Raw genomic sequence first — 18095 nt, forward strand, 5'->3', positions numbered from 1 at the left:
CGAAAAAAAAATGTTATCGACACGTACGAAATGTACGCATTATTAAAAAATAAATATACAAATCACGAGCATGTTATATAATTGTATAGTGTTTACGAATTAATTTATATATGTATAATAATTGTTGAACATAATCAGATTTTTCAATACGCCCGAGTATACCGAATCATAGTCATTTTTTTTTTTTTTAAATATACACAATATGTAATAATAATGTATAGTTTTTAATTTGACAGAGTCAACTGTGCATTTATTTAATTGGACTATATAAAAAATAATCAAACAGATTATTAATATTATATCCATTGATGACTTTTAATATGTGAACGTATTAACATTATATTTATTGTATATTGTATTAATAATGTACTATGCGAATACACAAAATGTTACTGAACTCCATGATGTTAGTCAGTAAACTAAAATTGAATATATTTCTTAACATCAGTTTTGTATTTTATTATTATTTAATCCTCTTTCACCATATTATATACAAGGTATGTGAAACCTTATGTTGGGACAACACAGGCTCTCGTTTGTGTGGTCCTTATTAATAATGACTTTTGTGCATTCCATCCTACTTTTATTCATAATATACTCGCACACATTCATAATACAAATGACTTAATCTAGGTGTAAAATTAAAAATGTCGTAAGCAGAAAAATGTCTTTATTATTAGATTACACATTGAACAGATACACATACATAGTATACATATTCTTAGCATATAGTTGTCAGTCTATATGCCTAGCAACATACGCGTTTAAAAAAAATAGTTACACAATATGATTACAATTTGTAGTTCATGATCAATTTGAGAGGTTTCTAATTGGTCGATTTGAATTTTATCGAGCTGTTTCGATTGGTCGATTCAAATATTTAAAACTCGATTTTTTTTAAATTTAAATAAATAAACATAACTTGAAATATACATATATACATGTTCTTTCATATTGCACACATTTTTCATATACGTATATATCTTTTATTAATCATAGTTGACTTATATACATCAAAGTCATGAGTTCCGATTTATTTAATCGACGATCCCATCGTACGTACATACATTAAAATGCATAATTTTCATCATAAATTCATCTCTATGACTAGCACTAATTTTTAATTATCAACACGTGCCGTGCCAAAATATTATACTACAAAATAAAATACTTTTTTTGTTATATATGTAAAATATAAATATAATTTTCTTTTTGGCAACGAAATAATTATTAGAAATATGGCTATGGAAGACAAAAAAGTAGAGGTATGGGCAAAGTTTGTGCTGTTATGAAAAAAATACGTATAAAAAAAGCAACTATTTAAAAAAAAACAAACAAACATACATATTAAATAAATTATTTAACTGGTTATTATTAAAACTATACAAAGAAATATTTTTATTTGTGTGATATTTTTAAACATCGATTCGATTACATAATTGGCTATGAAAAAATATAATATATGCGTATAAATAAATTTAAAACAATAAAATATTAACATAATCTTTTCAACGTGCTGCTTTAAAATCGTTATTCATTTAAATACTATCACAGTTCTGAAAAGTTCACTTTCACAATTATCTTTTCTCGTATTGTGATTAATAATTTATAATCAGTGATTCCCAATCTGTTATATTTGCAAATTTCAACTGATAAAATTAAATTTGGCAATAAAATAATAATCATCTATAAGAGCAACATATTAAAAACATTTGTAAATTCTCATGGAATTCTGGTTGGGAATCACTGCCTTAATCTATCACAGTTTTTGTTTTTTATTACGTATTTTCTGTATATTTATATATACATATAATTTATATACATGGATTGTGATTAAGTCTTTTGATAGTCACAATTTAAAAAAGCTCGTTTACACTTACTTGAGAGAGGAGTGTAAAATTTTAATTAAATATTTTTAATAAAATATATGATTTTAAAAATTAAAACTGGATGACTCTAGTAATTTGAATATATGTATAATATAGAATTATTATTAAGTAACAAAAACCTTTTGTACTGATTCAATCGTACTAAAAAACACAACAAATACTTGATAACATAATTTGATATAATTTAATAAAATAATTCAACTTAAAGTTTAATATATTGTAATTTTATATGAGATACGGTGACCACAACTTTTTTCTAATAAAGTGCAAAAAATACATTTAAAGTATTATAGCAGCTTTTAATCAATCATTTTGATTCTTATGAGCGCATTCCCTCTTCCCGTATTAATTCAAATACTTATTAAATAACATATCATAAAATAAACATATAATTTCATTGCATAAAATAACGAAAAAATTCAACTGAGATCTACTAAAAGTCTTACTATTGCAGAATAGATGAGCGTCATTAATGGAAAACATTTTTCTTATAAGATCTAAACGTGACATGGATTTCACGGAAGCGAGAGAATTAAGAACGGAAACTATGGAATATCAGACAGCTTATGAATTTTAAAATCTATTCCATCAATTTTTAAATAACATCGGCTATCTACTTAAATAGAATTACACTTATAACAATCATATTTGGTGTCGTAAGCTCACGACAAACTATACGTTCAGTCCTATAAGTATTATCAATAAGAGCATTGCGCCTTCCAATCTTTAAAAGTTCAACCTTTAAAAATTGACATTTGTTTACATAATAATCGATCGAATCCGACACGAACACACACGCAAACACTCGATTTAGGAAGTATATGTACAATTAAGAGACAAAAATAAATTAATCGATTCTTTCACAACATTCATATATATAAAAAATAAATTTATATGATTTTATAATAGATGTGCGATTCATTCGTCGAACGTGGTCCAATTTTTGCGCGATATATTGAACTTTTCAAAGTCTAAGCCGTACTCGTGAAGCAAATCCTCGTCGGTGTTTGATGACTTTGCCGTTGTGGTTTCGTTGTCATTTAATTTTATCAAATCGAACGACTCTTCCGCCTGTAAATGATAAAAATTTACTATCAATATATTTGACGCCACTGATATTATATAATTAAGTATTTACTCACTCTTGGAATAAAAAAGGTGCTATTGTGAAATAGCGGCGAAAGCGGCGAAGGAGGTTTTTCATTCATCGAAAGCGTTAAAGGTAGACTGTCAAACTGCAAGGCTTTGTGATTCGATGAGAAGAAAGCGTCCGAGTCACCGTTTGTAGTGCGATTCGATATAATATCGTCCTCTGGGCCGCAGCTAGTCGTAAATAGAGTATCGTTTTTGACTTTTGAAAAGCCTGATGTACTAAAACAATATAACATAGCATATATAATAAACAGCGATTGAAAAGGGATGTAAAAATTATTGAACAATTTTTTATTTTTATCAATTTTATAATTTTTAGTTCCCTTTCAGATACAAAGTATTGACAATTAATGTGTGTTAGCAGGGCCGGCCCTAGGTTATTGTGCGCCCCAGGCAAAAACTAAATTTGCGCCCCCCCCCATATTAATACTTTATTAACTCATTACATGAGCGCAAAAATAATTCAAATTAAAGTAATTTAATATTATATTTGACACCATATTTTTTTTGCGATTGTGGGTATTTTAAGAATTTGTAGTTTTATTTTCGTCGCGATTTTTTACGTGTGAAATAATCTAAAGAGTGCACAGTAGTGTATACAAAAAAATAATATCAGATTATATTTTTTAACAATATTGTTTGATAATTTTAAGTAAATATTGCGCCTTTACTTGGTATCACGGCGCCCCACAAGATCTAGCGCCCCAGGCGATCGCCTGTACTGCCTGCCCCTCGGGCCGGCCCTGTGTGTTAGTTCAGGTTTTTTTAGTAATATGCAAACAAACTTTTTATAATAGTGTTACGACTTACTATATTAATCGAATTAAGCATATCTAAACTGAATTTAGACCAATAAGAGAGCACAAAAATAATAATTACTTCTCAGAAGTCAAAAATCTAAGTCAAAAGCAATAAAATCGTCACGGTAGAAAGGCTCTTTTATCTAGTGTTTATATTTATTAGAACCAAAATATTCAATGAAGCATATCTAAACCGAATTTTGACCAATATGAGAATGCAAAAAACAATTATCCCTTCTCAGAAGTCAAAAATCCACGTCAAAAGCAATAAAATCGTGCTGTCGCCGTCAGAACGCTCGTTACCACTGCAACAGGGCTGACACGATTTTATTGCTTTTGACGTGAATTTTTTACTTCTGAGAAGTGATAATTGTTTTTGCGCTATCCTATTGACCAAAATTAGGTTTGAATATACTTTGATCAGACATCTTATATTAGAAGACAATAGTAATATCAATAAGGATAGCTATCATATTTTCAAAACATAGGGTAATATCGAAATGCAGACACACTATGGAGCCATCTGTACTTTTTTACAGCTTATTTTAACTATTCATTAGTTTTTTTTTTAATTTTTAAATAGTTAATAAATAAGAGCAGTAGCGTAGGTAGGGTATTTGCCGCCTAGGGCGATCCTTAAAATTGCCGCCCTCCCCCATACATTTTTTGCAGGGTCATAAAATCAGCATTTCTTAAAATAATAAATTGGTTATTATTAAGAACTTGTTATTCGTGGATTTATATATGTTTTAGTGCATTCAGGGTTAAGAACTACACTAGACGATCCCATCGCGAATATGCCGCCCCCAAGCAAGTGCCGCCCGGGGCGTTCCGCCCCACCATAGCTACGCCACTGAATAAGAGAGATATTATTCTGATGAAAATAGTAGATAAATACTTCAGACTAAATATGTAAAAACAATACTCAAAACTGTCAATGTGAATTGAGAGGAAAAATCACCACAAAATTATATTATGTTTGTGGTTAGGTTTTTACGACAATTAGTGGTTTTTATTATTTTTTTATGGCTAAATGTGACATGAAGTTATGTATTAAATTAAATAGTATTTTTTGCAACATAAGTAAAATTATATGCTGGTAATAAATGTCATTTTTTTTATATATTGTCAATTTTATCATTAAAAAACTTCAGGTAATATTCATTAAAATCAGAAACAAGCAAAACTAATGCAACTAATAAATAATTTTATAGATGTTTTAATTTTTATTTTTATAAAATTTATAGATGTTTTTTATAGTGAATAAATCATTAGTGAATATTTGTGGCAAAAATATGTTACTATAGTCGAAGAAAATAATAAAAACGACATTTAATTAATTTTATTAATATTTTTTTTATGTCACAACAATAATAAAAAAAAATTATTTTTACCAAAACTTTTTGTTTTAGTATTTTTACACAGTATTTTTTGTAATTTTTTTATTTTTTTTTAATAAATTCACAACAATTAAACCTTAAAGTAAGTGGTTTTATTGACATTATTCCTATTTAAATATCATGGTGAGATTCCCGTTCATAATTTACCGTGTTATTGGGGGTTCTACTGTATATGTATTATATAGACGATTTTATACAGTTAATATGTTTTGAAATCAGTAGCAAGTAATGCAAATAATAGATAATTACTTAGAAAAATCATATTTATATTTTAATTTTTTTAGAATCTTCCTTGAATTTATAAAAGATTAGTTGTAGTAAAAATATAATTAATTTTTTAATTATGTCACAGCAATAACAAAAATCATATTTTTATGAAAAAATAATAAATATATTCTGCCTTTTTTATGAATAAATATAAATATATTTTTATAAGTATTAAATTTATGTTTTATATAATCATTTATCATTTATAAAATTTTTTTAATTATAATATTTTTATATCAAATAGCTTTTTTAATAATAAAAATAATTTCATATCAAAAATTCCTAATAATTTGGACTAAAACTTGTTTTTTTTTATATAAATAATTCATATATAGTAGACCCCCCAATAACACGGTAAATTGGGGACGTGCTATTTGGGCGGCCGTTACTTTATGTGTAAGTGAGCCAAAGGGATGATATCTCACAACATGTACGTATTCCAAAAATCTCTAATCCCCGACTACACGCATATCCTCAATTTACCGTGCTATTGGGGGGTCTACTGTAATTACAAAAAAATAATGACATAGGTCTTTAAATTATGTAGCAATTAATATTTAAAGCGTAAAATCATAAAATCGACTTATACACTAAAACAATTTAGTAAAAACTATTAGCAGACGATTTTAGTATTCATGATTTTTTTATATTAAATAACGACCAAAACGCGATTGACTGTGAAAACTTAATTTAAAAAAAAACGATTAATTACCTAATATTTAAAAAATGTTCATTAAAAAATACTGTAAAGCTAATTTTATGTACTCTCCTTAATTAACGAGTATTGATTGGCGTTATACCTTGGTAGCGAATGGCGACCTGGTGGTTTCACTTTATCACCATGCAAATTTGTATCCACTCTAGATCGCAGTCCTTTATAAGCTGAACGAACTCCTCGGCTTCCGGACCGCATCTAAATTAAGTATCATTTCGTTAGCAACATTATTACACTGATTCAATAGTTGCGTTATACACCGCTATGGTTAATATATTGTCTTGTTAAACAATTAACTTAACACACGACACAACAAAATAGGGAAACACTTAAAGCGACTTGTACTTAAGAATATCTAAGCGTAATATTAAAAAAATATTATTTAAAAAAAAATTGGATTACGATTTATTATTTTTGTTGGATTATGTACATATATGTAAAATGAATGTACTTACGGATTCAACCGCCGTTTCCATTGCTGGATGAGTCTAAAAAAATTATAACATTTTACGGAATGTGTTCAACATTGCATCAAAGATGAAAATCATAAGTAAAATATGTGACGTATTGTAATCAATAAGATTACGCTTTACTCTAATAAAAATAATCGCCCATTACTTTATGGAGTTTGATTGTTTCAGTGATGCCACTGGTTGTTATAATGATATTGATTATATACGTCACATTTATTACATAGAATGTACATGACAAAAGTATTTGTGTTGTACATTCTATGACATTGGCCTAAAAAATATACATATTTACCTTATATATTCACAACGACATTGACATTAACGACTTAACGAAACACATTTGCCAGTGAATAGGATTAATTAATGGTATATAGTGAGAGTGCTCTTTGAGTGCTTTTTTTTAAAGTTATTGTGTAGTACATAGACACGGAGAATTGGGTTAGTCACAAAGATCATAATGTGAACAAGCAAAAATTAATTGAAATACACGAATACATGTTAAGATATACGCAGACTCTCAAGAACCACACATATGAGTAAAACTGTTTATTTTTTATTAGAACTCATTCAATTTAATGTTAATGAAAAAGAAAACACAAGTATTGCTTGGGGAAAAAAAATTATATGACATTACACATATAGAACACTTAGTTCACGAATATTTCAAAAGCTCAAAAGGACATCATATATAAAGCATAAATTTATATCGTTCATGAGTTTTCAAGTACCAGTTAAAATGGTGTCCCTTTACATATTAATACGAGGGTGAGTCAAGATATTTTTTATGCACGAATACCTCTATATATAAAAAATAAATTTTGGCATAGTACACTAACTGTTGCATCTCTTTCTCACGCTCATATTATAAAACTAGCAAAAAAATGCTTCATTAAAACCTAACCTAATATATGTCAGACTGAGTAAACGTTGAAATCTAGCAAAAAGAACAGATGATAGAATCTATAAAGACCTTGACATACTGAAAGATAAGGGAAAATTTCTCAAAATCAACTGTTTCCTAAACTAAACTAAACAGCTTCGACTATTGTAAAATATTTTCTACACATCATATTCGACTAATGCTAAATTTAATCTAAAACATCAAGTAAGAGTAAACTAAATTAGATATTCGACTTACACTGTATAACAAGATTTTCGTTAACTCGATTTATCGACATCATGAAATGTCACAAAATTTAAAATGACAATATCTATAAAAACTGACGATACAAATCGTTATCTTACACGTGAATTAAGTTATTTTATATTTTTAGCATAAACATGTATAAAACTGTTGTACAGTGTTATCTACTATCATATTTCCTGGTATCTTGAATCAATATCTTTGCATAAGTTTAGAGATAGTAGTACCTTTTCTTTCACCTGCCGCATGATGTTGCCTAGTGAGATTTTCTTTCCGACAGCTCCGAAAGTGCGAGAGCCCAACGATTTGCCCTGCGCTTCCAAATTGCAACACTCCCGCTCGAACTCATCACTCTGAGTAGCACCTTTCCTTATCAAATCCATCCGATCTTCAATGAACTGCACAAAACGGAAGTTAAAAATGAATCGTAAAGATGTTTCATTAGATTACTAAGATTGTGTACGGCCTGAGCTGCGTAAACTGAAGAAAACATTATATAAAAAAAATGCAGTCATAGGAAAACAATTAAAAACATTTGTACAAATTTAATTTTTAACAAAAAAAAAGGATATGCTAATTTTCTCGATTTTAGATGAAAATTCACAAAATACAAATTTCAGAGTTAACTCTGAAGGGGTTAAATGTTCTATTCAGCTAGTCAGTAATAATCTGATTCGAGTTATCCAACATTTGTAATACACTTTTTACATAGTCAATGTGTCAAAAATATTATATATAATCCAGTAATTAATTAAAGACCTTACATGAAAAATAAATGTCCAAAAAATATTCTCATATTTCGTGAAAATATAAATAATTTCAATTTTACAGACACAAGATTGGAATTAAGAAGAAAATAAAATGTGATATATATATATATATGTATTTATAATTCCAGAAACCGTTGACTCTTAGCGACCATTTTTTGCACAGGAGGATTGATCAGTGCATGTTACAAAAACGCCGCAAAAACACAAGAGTTTAAAAATATGGTAGTTATGTATTGTAGAACGTTTTTGACCTCTGGGCTTTTTAACGAATATATACGTCCATGGGGAAATTGATGCACACATATTTAAAATGCTTAATTGTTTAATTAATAATTGCTCTCTATCGGAAGAACAATGATTCACTTGATTCATATTATATTTTTAAGTGCACGGGATTTAAATAAGTAGTTGTAAAAAAGCAAGAAGTAATACCTGTTGGAATGTTTGAAGAGTAATTAATTTCTGCAAAAATGGCTTCATGGCTGGCCCTCTACTAGAAATGAATATATCACTGTCAAATTGTAGCAGTCCATTATGGTATCTAAAAACATATAAGTTATTTAAAAAAAATTCACTTTTACAATCAAATATCTATTAACCTTAAAGCTTCCCGACATCCTCCAATCAAATAAGTTATTGTGCGTAAAAACTCTCTCGGTATCGTATCGCCTGAAGCTCCACAATCATGCAATTTCCTAAGTAAATTTGAAACCTAAGAACATAAGAGCATACCAATCGCTATAATTAAAATTAATAAGTTCAAATAAATTAAACCACACTCACTAATTCAGAGGGTAAATCTTTCACATCATCGAACGGCGATTCAACGACATTTCTATCAGCGTCTAGTATGACGACTTCACCGATATCGTCCAAGTTGATCTCCTAGATACGATTTAATGGTTAATACGTGCTTATGAATGAGCGGTATAGATTTTTGAACAATATTTACTTTGAAAACTGATTCGGGAACACCAATGAGAAACGGCATCGGCGCTAATAGATAGTCAGACAGGAAACTAGGCAAAACCGGTATGAATATGTGCTGCCACACGAGCGGATACAGAAGATCGTTGGCGGCTTGGACGCACGCTGACAGTCGGCACGGTTTCTTCGATCGCACAATTATCCGTCGTTCGTGGAGCAGAGCTGCCATAATTGATATCATTCCTTTGTAGTTGACTGCGCAGTAATATTCTGTAAGGTTCACCTAAACAAGGAAAGCAGACAATGCAACTAATGATTTCAGTAACACGCTTGATTTGACATAATAAAAATCGCAACAGTATTATAAGATAGAAAATATAAATAAAATTATATTCAACCCTAGACCGTTTCAAGCATAGACTGTTGAAAATTAAAAAGATGCAACATTGAAGAAGAAAATCATAAATTGAGTTCAAATTGATTCTAAGAGTCAAATCAATCAAGGAAAATTGCGGCAAAGTTTCATGCACTTACAGTTCATAAAAGCTACAAATAAATTCTGCATTAATGTCACAAGAGTTCAATTGACTCGTCTAGTAAACTCGTATTTCAAAAATTGGTCTGAAAGATTATTTCTTACAGATCAGACGAATTTCGTAAGTAAATTTATTGACGCATAAAATATTCTTAGTCATATATAATATTAACCAAATATAATCTTACTTAAACTATTTTAATCTAATCTCAGATAAATTAATGAAATTTTTACATCAACTACTGGTTTAAAATTGTTATCGCTTGCTAAACAAACTTTATACACGAATACATAATATGATAGCAGAATAACAAACAATTCGCTTGCAGCAATATGCTGCAAAACATTTATAATTTTCTTACATTTTTCGGTATCGACGATAGAATGTGTTGGTTTAAAGAAGGTGGTTTTTCACAGTAGTACTCCTCGAGTATTTTTATAAACACAGCTGGAAATTTATTTTCACAGTCTTCTTGATCATCAGAGATTTTTATAAGACTATTTGTCACGCCCCTCTCTACTTCCCTTTTCGTTTGCGCCATTTTGTCTAATAATCTGCAATGTAAATATGTATAGTGAGCGTTCATCTGCGATTGTGGTATAATATGTATATCAAATTACCTGTACAATCTATCATGTATGGGCAGATGTGATAAAAATACTAAAGCTAGAGGTGTGGATGGTTCGTGACGGCAGAAACCATACATCCATTTGGAATCTGCGCACGTTAGCACAAACGAGAAACGAGAAAATCCAACTCTGAAAACAACATAATTATATACATATATAATGTATCATAAGATTGTGTGTGTTTAAAACTAAAATATTAATAGTTTACTTTATATTACATAGGCAAAAATGTAGAACAGATGTAATCTATAAGACTAGTCTTTTAACTACTTCCCGTTCAAGATGAGATGTTCAATTTAGAGCAGTGTTATTATTTAATTTAATACATAGCGGCAATGTTGAGCGACCTTGAACACGCTAGGGCAAAATACTACAGTGTAAAATATTTTATGTACCCTAAAGGTCCTTCAATGACTAAGTTTTGTCACATTCTATATTATATAGTAAAGCTCTAAACAATATCATTTTTTTTGTCATCAGTAAGGCCTTGAAACTTTAATATATTATAAGATTTACTATATTAAATCTATACTAAATGTCTATGAAGCTCAATTTAACATTTGCGAAACGTTCATTTGCTGTTCAAACCAAAACCTAACCTAATGAAAGTTCTAAAACTAATTACAGTTAGAAAATAAGCGGAAGAATATGTACAGACAGACATCGCTTCTCACATATTGCTCCATAGTTTGTCTGTATTTCGATATTATACTATGTTTTAAAAATATGATAGCTATCCTTACCGATATTTCTATGGACTTTTAATATAAGAGGGTTGATCAAAGTATATTCAAACCGAATTTTGGTCAATAGGAGAGCACAAAAACAATTATCACTTCTCAGAAGTCAAAAATTCACGGCAAAAGCAATAAAAAGCTCGATAATGAGTGTTCCCGATGCGACGGCGACGGCACGATTTTATTGCTTTTGGCTTCTGAGAAGGGATAATTGTTTTTTGCGCTCTCCTATTGATCAAAATTCGGTTTAGATGCACTTTATTCGATTCTCACTCGTAATATTGTATGGACTTATAATATAAAAGAAGACTGATCAAAGTATATTTAAACCGAATTTTGGTCAATAGGAGAGCGCAAAAACAATTATCACTTCTCAGAAGGCAAAAATTCACGGCAAAAGCAATAAAATCGTGTCGGCGCCGTCGCAGTGGGAACGCTCGGTAACGAGCGTTCCCACTGCTACGGCGACGGCCCGATTTTATTGCTTTTGACGTGGATTTTTGACTTCTGAGAAGGGATAATTGTTTTTTGTGCTCTCCTATTGGTCAAAATTCAGTTTAGATGTTTTTTATTCGATTCTCACTCATAATATTGACATAAAAAGTCGTAATATAAACGCTTGATAATCGAGCGTTTTCACCGCGGTGGCACGATTTTATTGCTTTTGACCTGAACTGGAAATTCACTATATGGCAACACTGAGCAGCAAATAAAACACGACTAATTATTATATTTTTTAATGCCTAATTAAATTATTTCGGATAAAATATGAAATTATTTTGTAGATCTAAAAAATGTTTTTGATTTCTGTAATTCATACAGCGGATGTGAACAAACAATAAATCGTGAAGCTTAATCTTGTGTTATCTTATTATCATAAGTTTATAATTTTTAAATGTTGAAATCGCATATTTTAGCCATGATCAGGATTTAAACACACCGAATGCTTGAAATTTTAAATCTTACTTAAACGTTTAGCGGACAACGTGTGCTTAAGAAAAAACAAATTGGCGGCGAAAGGGTTAAATAAAATAACGATTATGAAAGTAATTAATGATTCGGTAAAAACTGAGAAAAAAATTACGAACATATTCGAATACTTCGTCCATTTTTCATATGAATAATTGAGAAGCAAAGTAGCAAAGACCGATATACATAGAATTTAGACAAGCAAAGAATTGCTTCTTGAGTTTTGTTGAAGGATAAACTTATTAACACTATTAAATAGTAGATAGTGTTAATTTAATTTCAATTACTATTATAGTGATATAGTGAGATTATAACAGTTGTGTACGCAAATCCTAGAGTTTGAGAAAAATACATATGTTTATCACGTAATGCGCAAATCTTTCCGCGAGTCTCACTCACGAACACTGGAGCAAGATAACACAAACAAAAGCATTAAATTTGTTAATAATAAGAAGCACTTATTAAAAATGAAGGACGTTTCGACAGCTATATTCCTGACATGATCACAATCTATGATTATTTAAATCATTAATTTTGAATATATTATAATAAAATATGGAAGCTTATTCATAATTTACTGGTATACAAAATTTGCCCCACAGGAGTTATTGACCTCAACTTTATCATTGTTTCAAAGAAATTAAAAAATAAATAAGGATTGAGTGTTTTTTAAATAGAATTATAATAATAATTTTTGTGGCGGAAGTGGTCAAAAGATTTTGTCTGTATTGTAAGATTTATTTATAATTATAATTATGTTTATATATGTTATTTTTAATCTTAAAAAATTAATCTAATAATATAAATTATAGCTTTACCCGACTTTTATATAAAACTCACACTGCCATTATGTTAATGCTTATCTACATGTGTAATATTTTAAACAAATTCATATCAAACCTTATGTACTTTTCAAATACATATGTATGTACATATAATCAACCACAGTTTACATGTAGATAAATCATTATAATAAAAAAATCTGGCATATACAGTGCAGAGATAGTGAAATGGTAACAATAACTATCAACTATCAAATTTGTATTGAATTACAATCCTCCGATATAGTTGCAAATGGCTAAATAAATAATAATCTTAATCCTTATTCATTAATAATTCAGTAATCAAACTATTTGTCATTAAAACAAATATATATTTTTAAGTAAATTTCTAAAGATGCGATGTAAGCTTTTATCGGAATTTTGGTTAAGTTTGAGTTTCACGTTATTGAATGTATTGGGAAAGAAACCACAAGCGCAATGATTTGCTATAAAATTTATAATAGATTTGATTTCAAAAAGTAAAATATAAATTGTACCGATAATCTGAATCTACAACATATTACGGAAAGTATGACATAAAATAATCATGTACAATATGGCTACAAACATGAATGGAACTATATGAGTGATATACAATTATCATCGTCAGATAATACAAATATGAAACTCGCAGTATCTAATTATAATTCAAGCGAAACAAACTAGACATGCACATTGATGCTAATGTACAACAACGTAATATTGGTTTGCATGCCAAATATATTGTCGTTACAATATAATTTAAAATATATATTTAACGCAAGAAGAGTACCAGACCTAAAAAAAACTCAATTCGTAAACAGCATTGATAATATAAAAGTAGTAAATATTTTTAAATGTTGTATATGTCGAATGCTGTTTCTAGGTTTTGACCTTTAAAAGCTATAAATGCTTAGCGACACATAACTTTCTAAGAGACCCAAAAGAATGGCGATGGAATACAATATACAATAGTATTATATTGTCCCACTTCAATTATTGTGCAACAATATTATATATGCTTAATAAATTACATAAAACAATGTTGTAAAAATTACAAAATAGGGCAATGAGAGTAGTTTTAAATAAAAATAGATAGATTAGAATAGTAGGATATTCAAAAAATATTGAAGAAGAATATTTTAGTATGTATATATGAGTATTTTTAAATTAAAATTATAGATTCTGATTGAAGTATCATAGAGAACCGTGTTACTCATAAAAAAGCCGAGCATTTTGGAAAATTTACGTATAGAGAGAATCTCCACTGCTTTCAAGTGATTCCGAAATCTTTAGTGGATTTTATTTTCTAGCCAGAACATTTCCACCGAGATCGTAGAAATATTCTAATGGCGAATGAGATCTAGAAAATGACACAATATAACACTTTCCGTCACTAAATGGCAGTTCATCTCCATAGAGAATCTAAATCACGTCAATAACAGATCAAATGCGTCTAAACAATTTTAAACTTGGCAAAAGCGATAACTATTTTGAATAATTCAACAGAAGCTGACAATACCGTGGTTGATCTATTCAAATCAGGGCCAGAAGAACATCCTGTATTCAACGTCATAACCCATTTAGACCTGAATTTAATATTTTTTTATTATTAATGGAATTAAGAAAGTCTGGATGTCATCTAAAAAATACGGAAAAAATAAATGATAAAATCGGTTGCTGGGAATCACCCGTACCATATATGGTACATTAGGCAAAGTATAATTTTTATTTTATTTTTAATTATTACAATATAATAAAATAACATCTTACACTTCAATTTTTCTTTTTTTTTTCTTCCGCGATTTGTTATAAAAAAATAATTTTAGTATTACTTGTATATTCCCGTGAAAAATTTGTCTATGAACAATTGTATTTTTTTATTTTTTCCCATTCCATGATCAAAAAGTTTGTCAAAACCAAATAATATACCCACATCATGTTTGTTCAAACCAAATAATATACCCACCTGAAGTTTGTATAAGTATCTAATTGTTTTGCCTCGAATAAATTGTTTATAACTATGTATTACATAATAAGGCACCATGACTTCAGCATACTCCAAAAATTTGATCCATATAATTTTTTGTAACTAGGCAAACTTTTGAAAATTTGTTGGTTTATCTAAAGTAGATTATCAGCACAATGCAAAATTTAAAATATCGTTAAAAATCTGTTTCTCGATAAAGCAAATAATTTCTAAAATCCAGTGAATTTTGCACGATTTTTTTATTGTACATTGTACTACTGTACCAAATAGGGTACACCATATTTCAAAGTGAAAAAAGTACTTGAATATTTAAAAAAAACACTGGTTATATTGAACTAGCATTATGACCAATAATTTAATTACAAAATATAATAGATAATTATGAAACAAATATTTTCAATGAATTTTGTATTCATTTCCTAAAAATTTCGGAGCACTACACTTTTTTTTTATTCTTTACGCTTAACAAAGCTAAATCATTGACAAACAGCTCGAGTAGATACATAAAAAAAGAGTTTAACCTACTGTACCATATATGGTACAGTTGGTCTAAATGGGTTAATGCCTATGTAAGATCGGAGTGCCAATTTTCTTGATAGTCAATACTAAAGAATAAGTATAAAAATAAGTAAATGAGGGAAAGGCAAAAAAGATTCCTTGAAAACAGAACTGTGTTAAATCCTGAATAAACAATGTATCATTAATTCAAGATAAATAATAATTAATATAAATGTCAATGTTTTTTTTCGTTTTTTATTTTTAAGTGCCCTATTGCCTATTTATAGATTTTATTATCAATTGAAATAAGATATTCAAAGAATAAAACTTTCTAGACATATGTTTACTTTCTTAGAAGTAAAATATCTAGCCTTGAGACATAGGTTCGATGTGAATAATAATAAATAAAATTCTGTTAGAAATCCATAAGGTAAGTTCAGTATGGATTACATAAATATACTCACAGTGCGAAGTCACAAGGATAGACGAACTTAGGCACCGATCTTAGAATGTCCTCGGAGCGGTACGCCTCCGGGTACACCCTGGTGAGGCGGGGCTCCGGCAAGGCCGATACTTCGCAGAAGCATTCAAACAAATGCTCGACATTCGATCTGAAAGGAGGGCGAGTGGCGCCATTTTATATAGAAGAACGAAAGATCGATTTGCTGTGCTGGAGAAAACGGACTTACCGAATCCTAGAGCCCATCGCGGCCCCGTTTGGCGTATTTCAAAACGAGCAGGCCATCCATACGTCAGTGGCCTGCGAGCAAACCTCGGTGCTGCCATGTGACATACTAAGACGTGAATTAGCGATGGCAACACTCGATAGAAACATATCGATAATAACATATCAATTTATTAAAAAAAATATACCTGCTGTTTTCAATTTGTAATTTAGCACTTGTTTTTAATTTTAAAACTAATACTGAATGTTAAAACAAACTTATTCTAATTCACTTTTGTAAATAAAGTCACTATTGTTACTAAATTTGCTGTCACTTTCACCCATATATTATTTTATTCTTGATCTTTTAGAAGTTGCTGATTGATCCAGTTAAAAAATATAATTTACAAAGGCTTTGATTAAAGTTAAAAAAAATATTTTTGTTAATAAAAAAATTTAAACGAATCTTTATATGCCTGATTTATAAATTCACTTATTGTACCCAGAACTTATTTAAATTCGTATGCTAGGAATGTATAGACACATTTCTATGATCGCTTAGATATTATTGTGATTATATCGACAAAGCACTAAATGACTCGTTCTCTATACCTGATGGATTTCAACTATTATGTCAAATTTAAAAACAAGTTTATTTTTTTCATTTGTCGTACATACTTGCGTAAGTATTGTTACATCAACATCATCAGAGGTAGGCATTGCTTACATTCGAGATCCAACTTGATCTATTTATATTGGACCACGCAGCGTCAGTTGCTGATGCCGAACGTCCTTTCGATATCAATATTTCAAAGCCATGGTCTACAACATGGATTTTTATTAGGTTAATTTCAATAGAAATACTACTTACTACAATGGGTCTCATGACGCGACTTCAAAAATGTTATAATACAGTTTTTTCGGGAGGTCACCATAAGACATCAAAACCAACTCTAGTAAAAACATAGAATACCACTCTCTAAGAGAGAGTTTTTACATTAATTTATATATATAATACAGTGATTTTCAATGAACTTTGAAGATATATATACATTTTAAGATTTTTTTATTGTTCTATATTATTTTAATATCTTTTATATAAAATAATTCCTCTGGGATTTTTTAATGGAAGTTGAGATTCCTTTATATATAGGCATTCATTTTTTTTTAATTTAAATTTTAGCACAACTATGAATTTTATTGATTTTTAAATAGCCGCTATTTTGAAACAAGATGGCGAATTAGACTGACTGACACCTTTAGTTTCATGTCGATATTATTTAAACTATTGCAGTAATCGTATTCTCAATTTTCGTTATAAATACTACAAATTTGGATTTTATTATTATCTCAACATGAAAATAGCTTTTTTCGAGTAAGTCAGTTTTTTTTAACAAGAAAATATGTATTTTTTATATTTATAAGGTGACCCTACGTATAGAATTATAAGAGACGAACCCGGGTTTAATAGTACGATTATTTGTCTGGGTGCATTGATTTTTGTTCAATTGAAACTATAAATTGATCTGAAGAAATTGTCGTAGTTCATTTTGCCGCGATACTAGCAATTACAGGATAATTTCAGCTAATGGAAATTTCCGACCGGGTGAAATAATTGACGTTGATGGGTAAAACAGCACGGGGCCACATTGAATGTGAGAGTCAATCGATCATCAGTGGCTGCAAATTTGATAGGTCGTATTACAATGTTAGAGCGCAACAAAAAAATAGTACA

At 29.3% G+C, this 18095-nt stretch overlaps 1 protein-coding gene across 2 annotated transcripts; it reads right to left on the bottom strand.

Moving 5' to 3' along the window:
* Nucleotides 1–653: 653 nt before the first annotated feature.
* LOC148234566 (DENN domain-containing protein 1B-like) lies at nucleotides 654–16499 on the bottom strand. Of its 2 annotated transcripts, XM_088188143.1 has the most exons (13): nucleotides 16386–16499; nucleotides 16161–16307; nucleotides 10694–10831; nucleotides 10435–10627; nucleotides 9563–9820; nucleotides 9394–9495; nucleotides 9210–9322; nucleotides 9043–9151; nucleotides 8068–8238; nucleotides 6679–6711; nucleotides 6309–6421; nucleotides 3032–3260; nucleotides 654–2960 (listed from the first exon to the last, which is right to left on the bottom strand). In XM_088188143.1, exons 1-13 carry the CDS (start codon nucleotides 16400–16402, stop codon nucleotides 2808–2810), a joined length of 1776 nt encoding a protein of 591 aa, XP_088044269.1. In that variant the 5' UTR covers nucleotides 16403–16499; the 3' UTR covers nucleotides 654–2807. The 2 variants fall into 2 exon arrangements, with proteins under 2 accessions (XP_088044269.1, XP_088044270.1); XM_088188144.1 differs by lacking the exon at nucleotides 6679–6711.
* Nucleotides 16500–18095: the final 1596 nt, after the last annotated feature.

The sequence above is a fragment of the Plectrocnemia conspersa genome, unplaced genomic scaffold, assembly GCF_051122295.1.
Source record: "Plectrocnemia conspersa isolate PC_06_02 unplaced genomic scaffold, ASM5112229v1 ptg000006l, whole genome shotgun sequence".
Classification (NCBI taxonomy): domain Eukaryota; kingdom Metazoa; phylum Arthropoda; class Insecta; order Trichoptera; family Polycentropodidae; genus Plectrocnemia; species Plectrocnemia conspersa.

Excerpts from the sequence above, each read along its gene's own strand:
- LOC148234566 (XM_088188143.1), bottom strand. Across the intron at positions 6,712-8,067 it reads TGCGGCAGGTGAAAGAAAAG|ACTCATCCAGCAATGGAAAC; the intron begins GTACTACTATCT and ends TAATTTTTTTAG. Across the intron at positions 2,961-3,031 it reads GCACCTTTTTTATTCCAAGA|GCGGAAGAGTCGTTCGATTT; the intron begins GTGAGTAAATAC and ends TATCATTTACAG.